The sequence below is a fragment of the Cheilinus undulatus genome, linkage group 3 (assembly GCF_018320785.1).
Source record: "Cheilinus undulatus linkage group 3, ASM1832078v1, whole genome shotgun sequence".
Classification (NCBI taxonomy): Eukaryota; Metazoa; Chordata; class Actinopteri; order Labriformes; family Labridae; genus Cheilinus; species Cheilinus undulatus.
This window is the reverse complement of record NC_054867.1, coordinates 17,302,121-17,322,429: the sequence shown is the minus strand read 5'-3', so window position 1 is coordinate 17,322,429 and position 20,309 is coordinate 17,302,121. Positions and strand designations below refer to the sequence as shown.

Here is a 20,309-nt window from a genome sequence, read left to right as displayed (position 1 = left end):
TAAACAGATATTAAACTGCGGAGAAGGTGTGCTGGTGTGAACACTATGCTAGTGAACAAGCTCTGAGTGTGTTATGAATGCATCCTTAAATTTCAATCTTTCTAACAAATCCTCTAAATATCATCCTTCTGCACAGACTGTAGTCCTCAGACCAGGTTTCTGGTGGTTTGAGGCACAGCCATTCTCTGCATTCTCAAGACAGGAATAGTTTGCTTTTATTACCTGACCACTGCTTGTTTAAAGGCAAAGACACCACTGGTCCAAACAGGAGCACAAGTTAATTAACCATTTATCAACAGAAGTGCAAGGCATAATTAGAAAAGCACTCAGAGAGCGCAGACCTCCGCCATTAGCCCTATCACCAAATAGAACAGAATCCCAAAATCTAATCAGTTCTTCCTTATGCCATTTCTGACATTTCCTGAAAATTTCATCAAAATCCGTCCATAACTTTTGGAGTTATGTTGCTAAGAAACAAACAAACCCTGCTGATCACATAACCTCCTTGGCAGAGGTAAAAACTGCAACTGCAATAGGTATGGAGGGGGAGACTGAAAATGGCAAAAGACCTGTGAGGATCTGGACTAGATGCTGATAAACTGAATTGAGGTGGCTGGGGTGGAGGAAGGTTGCAGGGTTCACACTGAAACATCAGGCTGACTGCAGGAGGAAGAAAGAGATTTAAAATATGACAGGTAAATGAACAGACAAGGCTGTGGCAGAATCTGGTTGGATGAGAACTCAAGAGAGTGGACGCCTTAGTAGTTCCAAGTCTATTCCCATAATTGGATCTTTAAGGCAGTATCATCCCAGAGATTGTCGATACGTTCAGGATAATTACATCTCTGCAGTTTACTTCAATCCTCATTAAGTTCCTTAGGATTTTAAAAGTAAAGAGTCCAGTGAGAGACTGGATATAAAAAGAATTACTACGATTCCACAGAGGACAGCATTGATATAAATAATCAACCACTTTGTCCCATGGGATGTAAAGCTGGATCACATGTCAGCGCTGCCAGCTTTCATTAAAATGAGGAGGATTCATGGATATGATGATGATGGTTCGTTTAAAGATCCAAACAAGGTTCTCCATGCCTGAAAGGGTTAATCTCTGAGCTCGTTTAATTCCTCTTTAATTTGAACACTAATTCCAAATCCTAATTGCTTTTCCGCCAAAATCACTGGAGCTGAAAATAAAACTGGCGGCAGGCATGCAAACTGTTGGCCATTTTGCCCACGTGACGCGAGATCACTGCTGGGTTCGGTTTATCTCCTGCCTAAACGTAAAACCAGAGTCAACATCTGCCGCCCAATTAGAGGGAAGATGAAGAAAAGAGAGGGAGATGGATGGTGATAGAGTAGTAATGAAGAGATAGACAAACACACAGATGCAGAGATTGGGTGCAGAGGAGGAAATTGCAAAGCAGAGATAGAAAGTGAAGATAAGAATAGAGGCGAGAGGGATTCCAAAGACGACTAAAAGCAAAAGTACAAGAGGAAGTCAGAGAGCGAGAGGGGGTGGACGGTGTAAGAGGATAATAACTCTCATCAGTGGAGGGAAATAGAGGGTGAAAGAGAGGCTGTGCACGGTGGCTAGAGAGCCAGAAGGAGCAGTAGAGGCGGAGAGGTAAGAGGAAAGGTTGAAACCAGGTGAATCTTTGGGAGAATGGAGAATGGGACACATTGAGGTCGCTCAACAGCGTCTGATATAGCTTTGCTGCTCTCTGAGGACACAAACCATTCAAAAAAAAACTTCAACTGAGGTCAAAAACTGGCAGCATTGATAACAAGGTACAAAAGCCAGATCAAATGAAGCCTTCAGCGAGCGCTCCATTCACAGGCATGAGGTTTTTGAAGGACAAACAGCTGAGCCCGAGCAAGTCCGACCACTCTATTCAAGTCTGTCACACACAGAGGCGACTGCGTTTTTTATGTCCAGGCTTCTGTTTGCAGTTAAAGTCCAGTTAATTTTCTGCATGGAAGCTGTTTGGAGATCCCTCTTAAAAAGTTTTGCAGAAGTTGGAGAGAGTTAGGCCAGAAAGTTATTGATTTCTGACAGAATGCCCCTTCTTCTAGAAATGTCTTGGCTATACTATGATGAACTATAATGTGTGTTGAACAGTGCTGAGAGTAGGTGTTGTGGGTGAAAGCAGGTCCCAGAGGCTTGTCAATGAGCAGCCCTCAAATCATTCAGTGATGTGATGTGGACATGAGCATCCATGGAGCTGATGCTGCTGTGTCAGTTTAGCCTTCACAGAGCTTCCCTTAGTTAAGATGGCAAAGGTTTTTATTTTATTTTATTTTATTGTAATCTTTCAGTGAATAAAACTTCAGTCTGGGATAAAATTGTATTCTATGTGTTTGGAGGCAAACTTGAAGATAATGAAGTTACACTTGACATCCTGAGCTTGTCAATGTAATTGGATTGTTTCACATTATGCGAAAAACATATGAAGAGTTCAGCTGCAAAAACAGATAAATGCCACTACACACAATGGTAGCCTAAATGATGAGCTTAGAGTTAAAATTAACACTTTCAATTGAGCTGTCCTCTGATCTCAAATCTGTTTTGGTGCAAAATCCGAAAAAGCCTGTGGGAAACAGTTCATGTTTTGTCGCAGAAGCCGCTAGGCGCCGCTGTTCTTTCTTACCGGCAGCTGGGGAAAAAAAACCCAAACCAAAACAAACAAAACAACAACAACAAAAAAAAAAAAAACCCACGCTATGCCCTGCTGTCTCGACTTTACACTACTGACACTGCTTGACCAGAGTTCTACAACAAAGTATGTGATAGCATACTAGAGAAAGGCAACTTCACTGCCGTTAGCCTCACTACAGACATTTGGAGCTCAGGTGTTTGCCCCGTGTCACTGCTGAGTCTCTGAAAAATAAGTGAGGGGAGAAAAGTGATGTAGCAGCTCTAGTTGCCCTTTAGAAATCGCACTGAAATAAAAAGAGTGCCTTGTATTTGATATCTGGGTTTTATTCCAGTGTTAATATTTTGATTTACATCTCAGAATAAGCTGCTACACTTTTAATAAGGATTGTTGTTTTGAATCTGTATGATTCATATGTTTTTGATCCTATTCAATCTAAACTGTTTACACCACTTTAAAGTGGAGTTAGGATGTTTTCAATTCGTTTTTTGAGTTTAGTTTTTGTTGTGCCAAATAGAGTTAAGTTAACTTCTAAGTGGAATTATATATTTAAAATTCATTTATTGAATTCATTTGTTATTGTGACTATTGACTCTGCTGCACCACCTCTAAGTGAAAGTGAGGTTATTTGAGTTAACTTTTTTTGACTGCTCAGGTCATTCAGCTGACCACTTTAATTGGATTTTGATTGTCTGATTGAATACTAAACACTGCACTAAGTAAATATGTAAATTTACTTTTTGACAGATAATTAAAGCAAAACAGCTATTACACCATTCTGAGCAGAAATGTGATTTTATGTTTTTAACAACAATATTGGCTGTACTGAGTTAAATGGAATAAGTGTGAGTTATCTAGTAGTAACAACTGAAACTCTAATCTAGGTAATTATGAGTATCGGATCGGGACTGGGTATCGGCAGATATTCAATATTAAAAAAATCGGATCGGGATCGGAGGCCAAAAATGCTGATCGGGACAACTCTAGTAAAGAGGGTATAAAATTTGTCAGTTCTGTTCCTTCTCTTTTTCATATCATGTATTTTGTTCCAATCATGCTCCAAACTACTACATATTCAATTGACTAAACATGCATTGTTTAATTTTTTTGGAAACTTGGGTCGTGATTTGTCGTAAGACAGACTGGTGGGTCCTCAGGCTGGACCTGTTGAGAACCGCTGCTTTAGATGGTAGTAGTTGTGGTGGTAGAAAAAGAAGAATATATACTTTATTAATTCCTGGGGGAATGCACTTCCACACTCTGTCATTGGTTTTTCTTCATGTGAGAAAAACAAATCCACATGCTCAGATACAGTCCTGCAGACATACAGTAGTCAAGTAGCTGTAGAGTTATGGGCCTTGCTCAAGGGTGCATTGGTCGTGCTTTAGTAGGGATTTTTTCACCTCTCCACCAACCAGACAAACTTCCATACTTTGGTCGGGAACTTGAACTGGCAACCCTCCAGTTCCCAAGCCAGTTCTCACAAGCCTAAACTACTGCACCCCTAGTCTAAACACCCTTCAGCAGTCAGAGTCAACCCATGTCTGAGAATGGACGTGAAACTGTCCTTAGTTCTGGTAAAGCCAGCAGCAATAAACCACTTACAGGCTAGCTTTACTTTTCCACGTGGTATTAACATCTGTAATGTAAAGTGTATACTTTCTCTTTTCCTGGAGTAGCCTCACTCATCTGATAAATCTCAGTTTCTCTGTAGAAAACATGTAGATACAGCTGCTTTAATGGCTCTCACTTCAGGGGTATAGGCACAAAAAAAGCAACTTATTTTCCAGTGCCAATAAAAAGTATTCCCCTTGGATGTTTACCCTGTCAGGCTGCACTACAGAACATTCACCTTGTTGTCTTTCACCCATTTCTGTGTAACTTTTACTGCGTCAGGTCATTGTCTACCTGGAAAATAAATCTTCTCCTAAGCCGTAGTTCTCTTGCAGACTAAATAAAGCTGTCCTCCAGGATTTTCCTATATTTTGATGCATTCATTTTACCTTCTACCATTACGAGCCTTCCTCCAGCTTCACAGAAGCATCCCCACAGCATGATGCTTCCACCACTGTGCTTCACAGTAGGGATGGTGTGTTTATGGTGATGTGTGGTATTTGGTGTATGCCAAACATACCAGTTTGTCTGATGGCCAAAATGTACCACATTGTCTTTATGGTGTAATGGTAGCCAGTAATACTGATTTACCAGTGACTGGACCTTTCAGACACAGATGTCTTTATTGAGACACATTCACTCAGGTGATCCTCATTCACTCACTGTAAGACTACTAGAACCAGATGGCAATTGGTCACTCTATAGAGCTACTTTTAAAAATAATACCACCTTAAGCTACTTTTTACTGTGGTTTAAATGTGAAGGTAGCTAAATTTTACATACTTTTAAAAACTTAAACCTGAAAATACATGATAAAATACTTGAAATTATGTCCAAAGAATCATGATAAAAGGCAAGTAAGTGGCATTGCTAACCTCTGGCTTCTGATATCATCTTTGTATTTGCTTTGTGACACATATGGATGTAACAGTATAGAGCCCGATGACAGCCACCTGCTTATAAAAGTCTACATCCAACACGGCTCCATGCTCCTCCGACCTCTATCACGCCATCTCTCCCCCTCATGTGCCAATCCCTAATGACCCCCTCAGGCAAAATGCAGGGAGAAAGTCTCTTAAAGCTCTGAAACTGTTAGCAAACTCTTCAGTAGAGAGAAAGAGGAAAAAGAGAGAGAGACTCAGACCCTTTCCCTCCCCTGGGAGGGCAAATCGACTGTGAGAGAAGGCACTCAGCTGCGGGTTTTGATCTTGCACACTCATTTCCGAAGGCCTTTTTTTTAAGAAAGCCTGACCATAAAAGGGAACGATGAGCTGTCAGAGTTGTGGCGAGAAAGAGGGGGGTAGCAGAATGACAGAAAGCGGCAGATGTTCTGAACACAAGAGCTTTCTGCAGGAGTCACGCCACATCAACAAATCTTCATCTAAGTCTTTTTTAAAACTAAGTCACTCTCCATGTCACAGTGTTTAAGGTTTTATTGAAAGTCACATCATTTTGGTGACCTTGTTACATCATTTCCATTTCGACTTCATGAGTAAAACCAGGAAATGAACCTGTCTGCCCATATTTAACAGATATGGCTCGTTTTCCTCCCCCTCATTTCAGATTGAATCCTATTTATTCCTTATTAACAAGAGCCTAATATGATCAGATAGCTCATATTGTCATGTGCTGTCTTGTTACGTTTGATTACCTGAACAAATTAAATTCTATCAGTCACAGGTTTATTTGGTGCTGAGCTGGAGCCCGGTGGCAGAGAGTGACAAATGAAGCTGTTTCAAACTGATCCTGGCTGGTTTGATCGGATCTCTGCCTGCCTACATTAACATCTGGTGGCCGTGATAAGGCCTGTTCCCTGTTGGTCCCCCTCTTTGAAGGCTGTCACGCAGCGCTACATGTGAAGATCTCTTGTAATGCTTCAGAGAACCTTTGATATCTTGGTCTGTAGATACAGCATGTGATACTACTTTAGCTCGACAAATATATCTCCCCCTTCACTTGGCATTTACAGCAAATAGGAACGGGCATGTTTTTGTCAAACCATCAGCAGTAAAAATATCAAAATATATTAATAATGAGTGGAATTCATTTTGATTCTCTGTGCACACTGAAGATGAGGGGCATGCTGCCCTTTGTGCATGACTTTTGACAATGTCAGTGTGTATGGATGCATATGAATTGGGTTAGTTAATGCTGATGACCACTCTACATAACAGCCTTTAAAACCAGTGTGTGGTAGGTGTGAGCTGAGCTGTAAAAAAAAGCACTTTAAGTGGTCAGATAACTAGAAAAGCATGATAGGTTGTTTGCAATCACATGATCCCAAATGTCTTCTGAGAGATAGGAAGTGGGGGACAGCTGGACAATGGACATCTACACTGCAAATACCATCAGAGGATTTTTACATGGATTAAATATGATTCTTACACTTCATAAAAGTGATTTTTTCCCTATGCTTTAAGAGATACACTATATTGCCAAGAGTATTCATTCACCCATCCAAATAATTGAAATCAGGTGTTCCAATCACTTCCATGGCCACAGGTGTATAAAATCAAGCACCTAGGCATGCAGACTGTTTCTACAAACATTTGTGAAAGAATGGGTCGCTCTCAGGAGCTCAGTGAATACCAGCGTGGTACTGTGAAAGGATGCCACCTGTGCAACAAGTCCAGTCGTGAAATTTACTTGCTCCTAAATATTCCACAGTCAACTTTCAGTAGTATTATAACAAAGTGGAAGCAATTGGGAATGACAGCAACTCAGCCACAAAGCGGTAGGCCACATGAAATGATGGAGCGAGGTCAGCGGATGGTGAGGCACATAGTGCGCAGAGGTCGCCAACTTTCTGCAGAGTTAATCGCTACAGACCTCCAAACTTCATGTGGCCTTCAGATTAGCTCAAGAACAATGCATAGAGATCTTCATGTAAAGGGTTTCTATGGCCGAGCAGCTGCATCCAAGCCATACATCACAAAGTGCAATGCAAAGCGTTGGATGCTGTGGCGCAAAGCACACCGCCATGGACTGGGTTTGGCGGTTGCCAGGAGAACAGTACTTTTCCGACTGCATTGTGCCAAGTGTAAAGTTTGGTGGAGGGGGATTATGGTGTGGGGTTGTTTTCAGGAGCTGGGCTTGGCCCCTTAGTTTCAGTGATAGGAACTCTGAATGCTTCAGCATACCAAGAGATTTTGGACAATTCCATGCTCCCAACTTTGTGGGAATATTTGGGGATGGCCCCTTCCTGTTCCAACATGACTGTGCACCAGTGCACAAAGCAAGGTCCATAAAGACATGGATGAGAGAGTTTGGTGTGGATGAACTTGGCTGGCCTGCACAGAGTCCTGACCTCAACCCGATAGCACACCTTTGGGATGAATTAGAGCAGAGACTGAGAGCCAGGCCTTCTCACCCAACATCAGTATGTCACCTCACAAATGCGCTTCTGGAGGAATTGGAAAAAATTCTCATAAACACACTCCTAAACCTTGTAGAAAGCCTTCCCAGAAGAGTTGAAGCTGTTATAGCTGCAAAGGGTAGACCGACGTCATATTAAACCCTATGGATTAAGAATGGGATGTCATTAAATTCATTAAATATGCGAGTCAAGGCAGGTGAGTAAATACTTTTGGCAATATAGTGTATAAGACAGTCATGAGGAGTCTGGGATAAGAGGCTAGCTGAACTCCTTTTACAAATCGAAATATGCTTACTTTTATCCTAACACGGGTTTGATTGAAACGGTTATAGACTATTAACCAAATAAACCTTGTGATGTAAGCGACCAAGTGATGATGTGTCATTCACTCACAAGGCTGTGCCGCCAAATGGCTCTTTAATGTGAACCACAGTACCTGGTTTGAATTCCAGTTTTCTTTCCTCCTTTTTTGTTGTTCTTTTAAACCACATTTAAAAAGCCAACCAAGAGCTGTTTGGGAACAAAACAACCAGCTCTACTGAGCTGTGCCAAATGATCTGGATCTCTGGAAGCAGTGGATCTCCCCTCAAAACAAGCAAGGCTGGAAGTTGGTGACATCAGCTGAGAAAACAAGGGTATGATCAGAGTTTAATATGCTAAACCATGGCCAAACTGTACTGAACCAGACCACTATGTGGAAACAGACCATACATGAAAGTTATGAGAATCCAGGCCTTAATTCCTGCCTGCCATTTCTCCATGAGTTTTTTTGAGCTTTTAATTTATTTTGCCAGAATATTTCACTACTTTTGAGACACAAAAGAAGCATAGAAATTAAAAATGTTTTTGCACTTTGCACACTTATTTGTAAACAGCTCAAAATGGCCTTTTGGTAGAGTTTTTCTATGTAGAAATTACTACTTGCCCCTAAAGAGGAATTCTCTGCTGCTGCGTGACGCCACCTTCAAAGAACCAACACAAGCTCAAATTATTTTACTGATGAATGGATTTGTGTTCTTTACAAAAAGACTATCTAATTTTAAAAAAAAAATGGTGCATACATCAGCATACCTGCCTGGCCTGGTAGGCTGGACAATGGCATTAAACCCCTGCAGGGTATCATCCAGAACATTGGCAGATAAGTTTTCAAAGTTTGAATCCATCCAGTTTTTTGCAAGGAAGTTTCTCAGTGTTTTAATCGCCCATTCTGTTGATTTCTTTGTCATCCTTCTTGTCTTCATTCAAATCGTCCCTTGTACCACTTCTCATTGTCAGTATTTCCTCTCATTCCTCAGCAGCATCCAAGTCATCAAAGTTGTTGTATTCACTATAAATCAAATGAATTATGTAATATTATTGGTGTTTTTAGTTACTCTGAGAATCTGACTGCGTGTGTGCTGAGGTTACTCCTCTAATCTGCGGTGCATTAACAGTGTAAAGATTTGTTTTTTACTGGGACTACTTGAAAAAATCAAATGGTGTCCAAATATAAAAAGCTTATGGACACCCTCTAGCTAATCATAATTGAGTGTTTACCAAGCTCATGGAAAAATAGACTATAGTTGTGACATAATGGTGAGGTTATCACAGGTCAGTTTAAAGGCAGCAGGGAAGCGCTGAAGGCTCAGGTGGACAATGCATGGCTGATGAATACATTGTACACAACCTGAGAAGAAACACCGCAGAACTTTGGGATTGTGAAACTAAAATTACAGTCCCCCATCAGGACATGAATTAATTATAAGGATTGTTTTGCAAGTTGTGAAAGTGTTAAGTGGAGCATTTTTTTAATCATTTTTATAGCTGACAAAATAGCAGAATAAAATCTCTAACCTTTATTTGACTTAAAAAAACATTACCATTAACACCAGTGGTGTCTAACCGTGCTGATTCTTTCATTACCAAGGATTTTCAAATCTTTGCAGCTGAGACTTTGTATGGAGTGCCAAGTGAAGTGAACAAATTCATTTTGTTTTGATCGTATCAAGTGGTAAGTGAGAAAATATGCTTGGCTGGTTATTATTGTGGCAAAATTGTTCTGAAATTAATTTTTTTGTAACATTATTCATGAGGCCAGTAACCCTCTCAAGTTTCCCACAGCTCTTCATCCTGAGACTTTATTGAAGATAGAATATATAAAAATCACAGAAATGTTTTCTTGTTGAGTTCTTAGTTTGCAGGTGTGGACATACCATGCATGCCTGTCAGAGAAACTGTTAGTATTTTACTGTGGATTTGGTTACACATGAATATTCTTTGATGTTTCAGCCAGGTTGCATCTTGAGGGCACGGAGAGATGGAGGACTGAGATATTCCAGCAGCATCTCTGGATACTCTGCCCCGAGCAGCACCTGTCAGCTGCCATGTTGTGATTCAGCACACCAGCTGCTGCCAGGATGGGAAGAGAACGTATCACCCGGAGTGACGCCTCAGGAGTTTCTACGGCCATCTTTGGATTTCACAGAAAGATCCAAGCCACATGTAAACTCTGTCTGTGCAGGAGATCTGTGAAGCACAGCTAACTAAGTGCACCTTGTTGACCTGCTGCCTCTTTTGATATTAACATGAAATTCAGACTTTTGTTTGAAATGAAAGGTCAGTTTAAATGATTTAACCAGAGAGGCCAGGGTTGATGTCGTGCTGTTTCAGAACAGTGAATTAGTGTCAGTAAGTCAGAAAGGAAAAGATAAAGACCAAAAGGAGAAGATGTGAAAAAAAGCCAAAGAACTTGAAGCACCCTTCAGTTCTTCTATCAAATTTTAATTTACCCAGCAGCCTTGGTTTTTTATTTAATGTGCTTTAGCAGAGTTTATGTCGCTCAAAGAAAGGAGTGGAGAAGAAAGTTGATATCACTGTATATTACCTCAAGTGCTAACTTAACATTGTCCTTGTGTTCTGTTATCTACTTGCAGTGCTGCACAAAAAGTGAAAAGCAACTTTAAAGACTATTTCGCACTTAACTTAAGGCCTGAGGTGAGTCCATAGAGTGTCAGTAAAAGATTAGACTGTGGGGGATGTAGTGGTTTCATATAAAATGTCTCTTTGTATTTAAATGAGGTTTGTTAATCTTGCAAAGCAGATGGATTGCCAGACTATGTCGGTCATTAGGCAGATCCATCTTGCAAAGCTTCAGTCTAAAATGATTGTTTGAGAATGGACGGAGCAATCAGTGTTGCTGGAAGAGAATGAGGCAGTAGCTACAGATGTGTTTTAGTTGTACTGGAAGCTGGTATGCGACGGCTGTTTGGATGTTGCTATGGCTGCAGTTTTAGTGTACAAAGTTTTTGCTCTTCTTTCGAGCAAGGATTGGATTCACCAATTGGCGCTACTGATACGTCTCAATTAAGGCGCCATCTGTGTTGAGTTCACTCTGGAGCAGCCAAGGCATTATGGGCCCGTCATAAAAGTTTGAGAGATAATTGACTTTTTTTGTATTATATAGCTATGTGAATGCTGTTTAAAACCTAAAGTGCAACTTTACCTTGAAAACATGCAAAGTCAGAATTAAGCAGCTATCACCTGTGAAGTCATGACCAGTCATATCAGGCCTGATTATGCCAGTGCAGGTGCCCTTGTGCATGCATGCGTTTCTAAGCAGATCACCGGATGATCCATGAGGGACAGAGAGAGAGCTACAGGTGAAGGAGAGAGACTCAGCAAGTGGAAGTCAGAAAACTTTTATAACCACCTTTCCCTCATCGATCTCATCCGCACTGACCGCCACTGCTGAGAGTCAGTGTGATTTTCAGAAGTGGCTCAACGTTTCTTAATGAGACGACGAAAACCAACAAAACAGATAAGGAAAGACACGAGTTAATGCTGACTGTTGTCTTAAAAGCAAAAATCAAACTGTTTCTGATCAAAAATCACACACGCCTATGTGCTGATCTTTTCCCATTGACTCTCTCTCTCTCTCCCTTTTACGCTCTCTCTTTCTGTGATCAATGAACAAATAATAATCCATCTTATTCATCACTGGTTTGTATCTTTTTGTAATACATGATATTATGCAGTGGGAGTCAAATACCAGTTCCACTTTAGGATTTTGAATAATGTAGTGCTGTTAACTGAGATCACAAAAAAGTAAAACAGGCTAACACTAGGTAGATAGCACACAAAATTATGTATTACTGTTTCACACTCAAGTAAGTTATGGCAAGTCTACCTTGAATGGTAACTACATTACAATACAGCTAACAATCAAAGCTGAAAAGCAGTACAGAATGTTGCTGTCCAATTAATTGAGTTTCAATTATGATTTCGGTTTTAGAGTTCTATAACATTAAAAACCAAGAAAATCAAGGCCAATGATGTGTGCCATGATGCCCTCCTTTTGTGGTTTGGCAAATTAAGTGTACTCACTGTCCCTGTAAAAGCACAGGGAGTTCCTGCAATGTGGTACCTGAACATACTACATGTTTGTTTTTTTTTTTGTGAACAGCGATTAAAATTTCAGTGTTCTATTTGTGAGTGACAATAGCTGCATTTCCATTACCCTTAAAAATGTGTAAAATCTAAATAGGGCTATAAAAATCTGATAATGGAAACACCTGAAATTTGAAAAACCTCTGAAATATCGCTTGAAAGTTTTTACTCTCTCATGAGGAGGTTTTTCAGATGTTTCGATATAAAAATGTATACCAAAAGTGCAATGGAAACATAAGTTCCCTCCGAGACAACATGGCATGGTACGTGTGGACAGAAGATGAGGCGAGACTTTTCTTAGCATCATACTCATACCATTATATGTGGCTTTTGTCATTGAACTACACTGAACAGACTTTGCCTCTGAACCATCATCCGCTGCCTTCATCTTTTGTTAAAAATTATCGAGGCAACCGCTGTAGATGCAATCTGCATCCAGCTTCCTTATGGAAAAGTCATGCGAGATGAGATTTTGTGCAAATTGCGAGGCTCATGCCCAAACTCCCATCAATGGAAACACATTCAAAGCACCGTTGTACTTAGTCAAAATTTCAGAAATATCACTTTTATTTTGCGAGAAACTGTAATGGAAACACAGCCAGTGTGAGCTTAGCTAGATCTGATAGCTGAATGTGAATCCATGCATCATGAGATGCTGTTGAAAAGCGCTTTACCCCAAAGCAGATTCACTGTCTGCAAACTCTGCTTCCTGTCTGTCAGTATGTGCTGGGTGAGATTGTAAGGTATGGTACTTCCAGGATGAACTTCAACATAAAAGCTGTTTAATAGGGGTGTAACGGTATTGGTATTCATCCCGCACTGTCACGGTACGGCTGTCACAGTTCGGTGCACGCAGTAATATGACGAATACATCTGAGTGCGTATTAAAAAAAGTCGAGTTCTCACTTCAATCCAGGTGGCGGCAATGAGCCTAAAAGCTGCCAGCAACCGCCACTACAGTAGAAGTAGCAGTTACAAAAACAAACGAAGAAGAGTGATGGCGTGTGTGGAGTTAGAAGAGCCGCCGGCATCTGTGAATCATATTAACTTTACCTTCAGCCTCGGAGGAGTGAGAGAGGGACACTGCAGCTGTGTCATAGGTAAAGTTATCCTCAGATTTCACATGGCTTTAACCTATTTATCCCCCAAGATGGGCTGTGAAAGGTTCTTCCAAACTTTGTAGTAGGTCCCATTGGTTAGAAAAGTAATCCAGTGCTAAAGTCAGTGTTGAAATCAGCAAAAAAGACACTAATTTGCATACTTACAAGCTAAATTGCGGTTGTGTGATGATGTGTTCAAGTTGGCTGGGAAATTTTAGTGTTTTAAGAATGGGTATAAACATGTCAATATATCAATGAAAATAACCCAGTTATTCAAAAATGTATTTTTTATTCATATTTTTAATCACTGAAGAACTTTTGGAGGGAGGTCGCAGTATTATTTATTATTTAAATGTAATTTATTCAGCCTATTTATTTTAATACAATTTAATAAAAAAATCAAAATAATTTTTTTTTCTATCCGCTTCAATCACTGTACTGAAAATGTACCGAACCGTGGCTTCAAAACCGAGGTACGTACAGAACCGAAATTTTTCTGTACTGTTACACCCCTACTGTTTAACTTAAGTGTAAAGCCCAGTTCAAACTAAAGATTAACAACGTTGTGAGGCACTTTTAGAACGTCACTGGCGATAGTTGCAGCAGTCTGAACTGAGCCATTGCAGCACCAATTAAACCATCTGATGCAGTCACCTGCGATTCAGCTTGTCAAGATACAGACAGCTGGTTGCAGGTAGTTGCAAGCAGATAAAAGGGGAAATCTTTTTTTGAAAGTTTTGTAAAATAAAGTCATGCCATTAATTTTGGAAATTATTACATCAATCTTTTTTATCATTAATCATCAGGATAATCACATAATGATCTCAATATCAATAGAAATCATTGTGGTTTTTAGTTTAGTTATTCGTTTTTTACATTAATTGAGCAGCTCTAGCATGGACTGAATGATGCTGTGGCTGATGAGAGACAGCAGAAAGTGGAGTGGATGCACCTAAACTGCCCTTAGTCCCAGGCCTTTCCATGACGTTCTTAAGCATTTATTGAAATCCCAGAATAGATGCACCTCAGCTGAAACTGAAGGGTTTAGTTACTCTTCAGGGCCGTGCATGTCTGCCACAAGCATCTGTGTAAGGTTTACAGCTACACAGTCCTACAGTGTAAGCTTTGGCATAGATTAAATGCCGAAGTATAAATCAGGCTTCACACTTTAGACTGTCTTTTGTGTTTCTTTGAATAAACAGACCATCAGGCCAGTCGGCTTCACAGCCTATTTTCCTCATTAAATTTCATCACCAGTGAGTGAAAAGACAGACTACAAGTGCTACACTCCAGTTTCAATATGCTTTTTGATACCCAACCCTCAACACCTGACACAAACAAATGTTACCTGGAAGTAGATGCTTAGTGAAGGGCACAGCAATTATCCTGCACGTACAGAAGGCTAATATATTTCTTGTTAATTGGTATCACAGGCTGCATTCTGTTCAAAACAAACCCTAATTCAAAGACTTTTGTCGTCGCTCGCTCCCATTTTAAACAAAGTGGAGTATCAGTGTAAAAAAAATGAAGAAAGAAGCTTTTGGAATGTCTGGTTGCACTGGCTAATTAGGAGCCCTGTATATAGAGCCATGCTCCACTGAGGAGTAACCACACACACAGACAACGCACATGCACGCTCACACAGTCAATCCCATACTTGTTCATCTGTTCACACATACACACACACAATGCTTTTCTATATTGTTTACAAATCCCCCTGAGATTAAACTTTGCAGCAGAACAATATCTTGAACGCCGTGAAGACAAACATGGGTCCTCGGGGTCTGATTGTTAGAACAAGAGTTCTTCCAGTCGAGACATGAGAGCTACTTGCACATTCTGCTCCCGTCTCCGGCTTTGCACTGACCACAACTCTGTCTCCTGATTCTGAGGGATGGTCTGCGTCTCTCCATGCTCTGCAGAATCTGATAATGATGCATCCAGCCAAGACACCCTCACACAAATATCGCATGAGCTTGACCCCATCTCAACTGGCTGAAAACTTCAAAAGTCACGGTGAGTTCACAACTAAAAAATGCTGGTTAGCCACCCGAGTGCAGTTTTTTTTCTTTTTTGAGGATTCTGTAAGTAAAATTAAATCATGAAGAATTTCCGAGGGCCAGATGAAAACTGAAAAGAAAAAAGATGGTGTGATCGGTCAAACACACTGAAGTAGAATGACCCATAAAGACTCAAATTAATTAAAAGTCAAAGATATATAAATGATCTTTGAGCAATTAGGGGCTGTGTGTTACACTGAACACTTTCTTCTTGCAGTTGTTAGCCGTTTAAACTAATCCGATAAAACCTTTCAGCTATTCATGAATCAGTCTAAAGCACAGCTTCAAATGGATTATTGCACTAATAATCTTCTGCTGAGCACAGCACAGAGGCTACAAATGCCAGGAAAAGTGGTAATTTAACGTGCATTGATTTCAATGGTTACAATTGCAAATGATTACAGGCTTGTATCAAATGTGTTTTATGGCCCTCATGATGACTCAGTCAATCAAACCCGAACAAAAAGTGCCATTTGAGATCATATTGTTCAATAAAAATGAAGGTAGTACTTCTTGTTCAACTATTCTTTGGTGAAAGCTTTGCTCCCTGCAGGTATGAAACCCTGAATCTCATCTGTGCAAACGGGACACATCATGACCTTCTGAACAAGATACATTGATGCATTTGTGAGGTGATCACAGGAATGGGAGCAGATTATCTGTGGTCCAACTGAGGCACTCACTTATGTAGGGGCTGTATTAAGTTTCTGTATATGCACACACAATGGAACCATTTATCATTTAATTTATAGACCTCTCCAGTAGTACAGTATAGATGCTGGATTCATATGTGTATCTAATAAAACTGGATGAAGGATTCACCACTTTGAATGTATGCATTGCATTGTATTACATACATGAGGCATAACTGATGCTGTCTTTAGCAAACGCATAAAACTCCAAGTTTGACTTTTGCAATAAGAGCAACATGTAGCGAGTGTCCTCGCTTTGTAGAGCATCTCTGTTGACCTGTATGGGGCTTTAACACAAGCTGTGAGCTGGAAAAGTTCATTTTGAGCTGAGCACTGCAGCCATTTGTATAATAACAGCCTAAAAACTGTTTGAAACTATTCACTGGTGCTGGTGGAGCTCCGTGGGTAGAGCAGGCATCCATAGGCAGAGGCTATAGTACTCGATGCATGGGTGGCAGTAACGATTTTCAGTGTCAGTGTGTTAGCTGCATCTCTTACCCCAATCTCTATCCCCATGTTTCCTGCCTCTTTTTGGCTGTCCTATCAAATAAAGGCCCCAGTGAATAATAATAATTAAAAAAAAAATCTGTTCATGTTGATGGGCTTATTTTTAGTCCATGATGATTCAAATAAATGAGTTGTGCCATTAAACGAGATCAGAGAAGCAGCTGTAAACATGGTAGCTTTGTACACTCACCAGCACCTCTGCCAAGTAAGATTTAAAGTAAACACACTATTTCAAACAAGTTTTTCAAAATAAAAGTCTGTAATTGCTATTTCTCTCGAGTGGTTTTATTGCTAACGCAGTAAATATGATATTGTTGGTAGGAGCTTGACACATAAGAGAAATTCAACCTTAAAATGCAGGTGAAGTTACAAAGACATGAATGCAGAAAGACTTTTTTTCTGTGATCTTATACACAGACATGAGTTTAGTGTGCTGTCGCTGGCTTGTTTTAGGAGGAGAAGGTGGCTTGTTATACCTTAATGAACATTAAAATGTACTATCTCTTGATTTTTTAGTCCTGCAAAATAATACTGTTATCAGAAAGAGCAAAAACATAACAAGATGAAAAATACTGTGATACTTTTAGTTCTTGTATATGTGGTATATATATATATATGCTTTATATGGTATATGAATATATGCTTTTATACTATGTATTAAACAAAACGAAATAGGGAAACCTGGATTGATCTCCAACTGATCATAAGTAGCCGATATTTACTGAAAATGATTGAAAATTTAGGAATAATGCTTTGAGTCCCTATTCCAATCCCCTAGTCAATACTCTGATGTCTTAAAGAAGCACTGGGTGTGCATTTAAGTGTAAATATAAAAGACGACTAAATTACAGGCTACTAAGTGCAAATTAAACTAAAATGCAGCATCTTAGACTATCTGCTCAAAAACAACTCTTGCAGCATCTTTAAGCAGCGGTTTTTAAGATCCCAAAACTTTGTTTTGAGTTTCTTCAATTAAAAAAGGGAAGCTGGATTGTACCAGCAGATCACAGCCTGTTCACTTAAGTTAGAAAAGTTTTAGTCAGTAGCTAACAAAAGGTACATCATGATGTGTTTAAGATCTGGAACTGTCTATAACATGAAGGTGAAGTTGATGTGTTTTCATCTAAACTCAAGTAAAGCGAAATGTGACTCCTTTATGAGAACTTAAATATGTACAGTTATTTGGGTGGGATTTCTTTCTCACCAATATAGAATAATTGCATCATTTGCATAAAATAGCTGAGTTAATGTTCTGAGACTTATTGTCTTTTATTTATTCCACTATTTGCAGTGTTAAGCCAAGTGATCATCAACTGGCAGCCCAAGGGCCACATCATGCCCCCCACAGCTTCCCTCCTGGCCCCCAGAAGATGCAATTTGGAAGATGTGCAAACTGTGTTGCGGTATTTAGGGTATTTTCTAAAATCACAACAGCTATTAAGGCAACCCCGAAAACAATTAAGATGGAAACAGTTTTATCCAGATTGACTTAATGACTGGCCATTTCCACAGAAATCCACTTGTCAGTCATTATAAGAAAATCTGATTTATGATAAACACATACTCATCAGTTGATTCTGGATCCATGTTTTTTTTTCTGTGACCACCACAGGAGTCACATTTTTCCCTTCTGAGAATCAAACAAACAAACAACCTGACCAACTGCTGAACCAGCTGCTATATCAAAACATGCATTAGTACAGGCTGATTTAACATGGTTGGTATCGGCGAGTGAAAAACCTAACTTGGGCACCACAAAAAAGGAAACGTGCTCCACTGAAATGCACAGAAAGCTACTAGCAGCTTGCAACAAAAGCCAAAAAGTGTACTTTAATAGAAGTTCAGACCCTGAAAAGGCAAATAGCCAATCATTGATAGGGTTTTAGGGTGACCACTTGAGAGCCGAATAAATTTTTTGGGTAGCACTGACCCCTCAGCCCTGGTCAATACCCTTCATTGGGCCTGGGTTAGGGCTCAGTGGTCTTTATCCTAAATTATTAGTAATATTTTAACTTAAATCTAACAGTTTTTTATTTCTATTGCTTGCTTTTTCAATGATTGCTCCTTGTGTGTTTGCTCTTTCTAAGTGTTTAATGTAAACTATATGGGCAAAAGTATCTGGTAATTATTGAATGCAGGTGTTTTAATCAGAACAATCAGAGGGAGTAACTGTGTTCTTCAGGTGCTACCTTTGCAATAAGATGGTTTGTGAAACATCACCCCTGCTGGATATTCCACTGTCAACTGTAAGTGATATTATAAGAAAGTGGAAGCGTTTAGGAACAACAGCGACTCAGCCACAAAGTGGAAGCCCATGTTAAATCTCAGAACTGGGTCAACAACTGCAAGGGCACATGGTGCATTTAAATGTCCAACTCTCTGCTGATTTCATAGCTGAAGAGTTCTCAACTTCCACTGGCCTTAATGTAAGCACAAACAGCAGCAGGAGCTTCTATGGATTTCCATGGCTGAGCAGCGACATGCAAGCCTCACATCACCAAGTCCAATGTCAAGCATCGGATGGAGAGGCGTAGAGCACACAGACACTGGACTGTTGCAGTGGAAACGTGTTCTGTGGAGTGATAAATCATGCTTCTCTGTTTGGCAGTTAGATGGGCTGATGCATTGTGCCAACTGTGATGTTTGGTGGGGAGGGGTATGGGGCTGTTTTTCAGGGTTTGTGCTAGGCCCCTTATATCCAGTGAAGGTCAATCATAATGCTTCAACATACCAAGACATTTTGGACAATGCTATACTTCCAACTTTGTGGCAACAATTTAGGGGAAGGCCCTTTACTATTCCAACATGACTGTGCTGCAGTGCACAAAGAAAGAACCATAAAACATGGTCTGATGAGCACCCATGGAGAAACTTTGGGGCTACTGGAACAGAGACTGCAAGCCAAGCCTTCTCATCCAACATCAGTGCCTGATCTCATAAATGCTCTACAGAGTGAATGGGCACAATTTCCCACAGAAACACTCCAAAATCTTGTGGAAAGCCTCCAAGAAGAGTTGAGGCTTTTATAGCTGCAAAAGGATGGGCCATCTCAACATTGAAGCACATGTATTTGAATACACTGCCATTACACTCCATGTTGGTGTAATGGTGTAATAGTAAAGCCTTCTTTTCCCCATAAATGTTTTAGCTTAGCAATGCTTTAAAGACAATTTGAATGTACTTCTTCATACTCCAGTGTTACCATGTGCATGATTTTAAGCCATCTTACCTGGTTTGGAGCCTTCAGCCACAGAGCCGTTGTACACCTGGTTCTGAAACTCAGGTCTGTTGTCGTTCATGTCGATCACATAGATGTACAGATCAATCGGATTCTCCACCTGGTTACCATTCATGTCCACTGCATGGGCTCGCAGCTGTGGGTATACATAAATGCACAGACAGAAAAAAAAAAGATGGGATCATTAGCATTCGCCTCTGGATGTAAGCCTGAATCTATATTCCAAATGTAGCTCTGCTGACAACAGGCCACTAGCTTGATTGATATGAAACTCTGCAGACTGTCTGGACGGGAACTCAGCACATAACACAACTTTGACTTTGCTAATTGGCAACTTTGTTCAACTGGCAAATGTTCTGTTTCTTGTCTGCCAACAGGGCATGAGTATCCCGTTGATATCTTGGCACGGACAACAATAACGCAGAACGGGGCAGAGTAGTGAAATGTTCCAGACACACAAACAACACCTTTTTCGTTGTAAGCACAGCCAGAGGCCCGAAAAATATCAGAGGTGTTACTGCTCAAGCTGTGGCTTTTTTTCCTGTTTGGGTAAGAATTTAGTCTCGTTTGGTTTGACAAAGCTCACCATTTGGAGGGCTGTGCTTGACTGATGAGCTGTTCCTTCACAATTTGTGAGAAC

At 40.2% G+C, this 20,309-nt stretch overlaps 1 protein-coding gene across 2 annotated transcripts in view; it reads right to left on the bottom strand.

Annotated features, from left to right (window-relative positions):
- Positions 1 to 20,309, bottom strand: part of cdh4 (cadherin 4, type 1, R-cadherin (retinal)) — a 374,266-nt gene that overhangs the window by 59,057 nt on the left and 294,900 nt on the right. For both annotated transcript variants that reach the window (XM_041783129.1, XM_041783130.1), the window contains exon 7: positions 19,661 to 19,805. In XM_041783129.1, the coding sequence (XP_041639063.1) occupies positions 19,661 to 19,805 (145 nt within the window). The remainder of the gene's footprint in view (positions 1 to 19,660; positions 19,806 to 20,309) is intronic.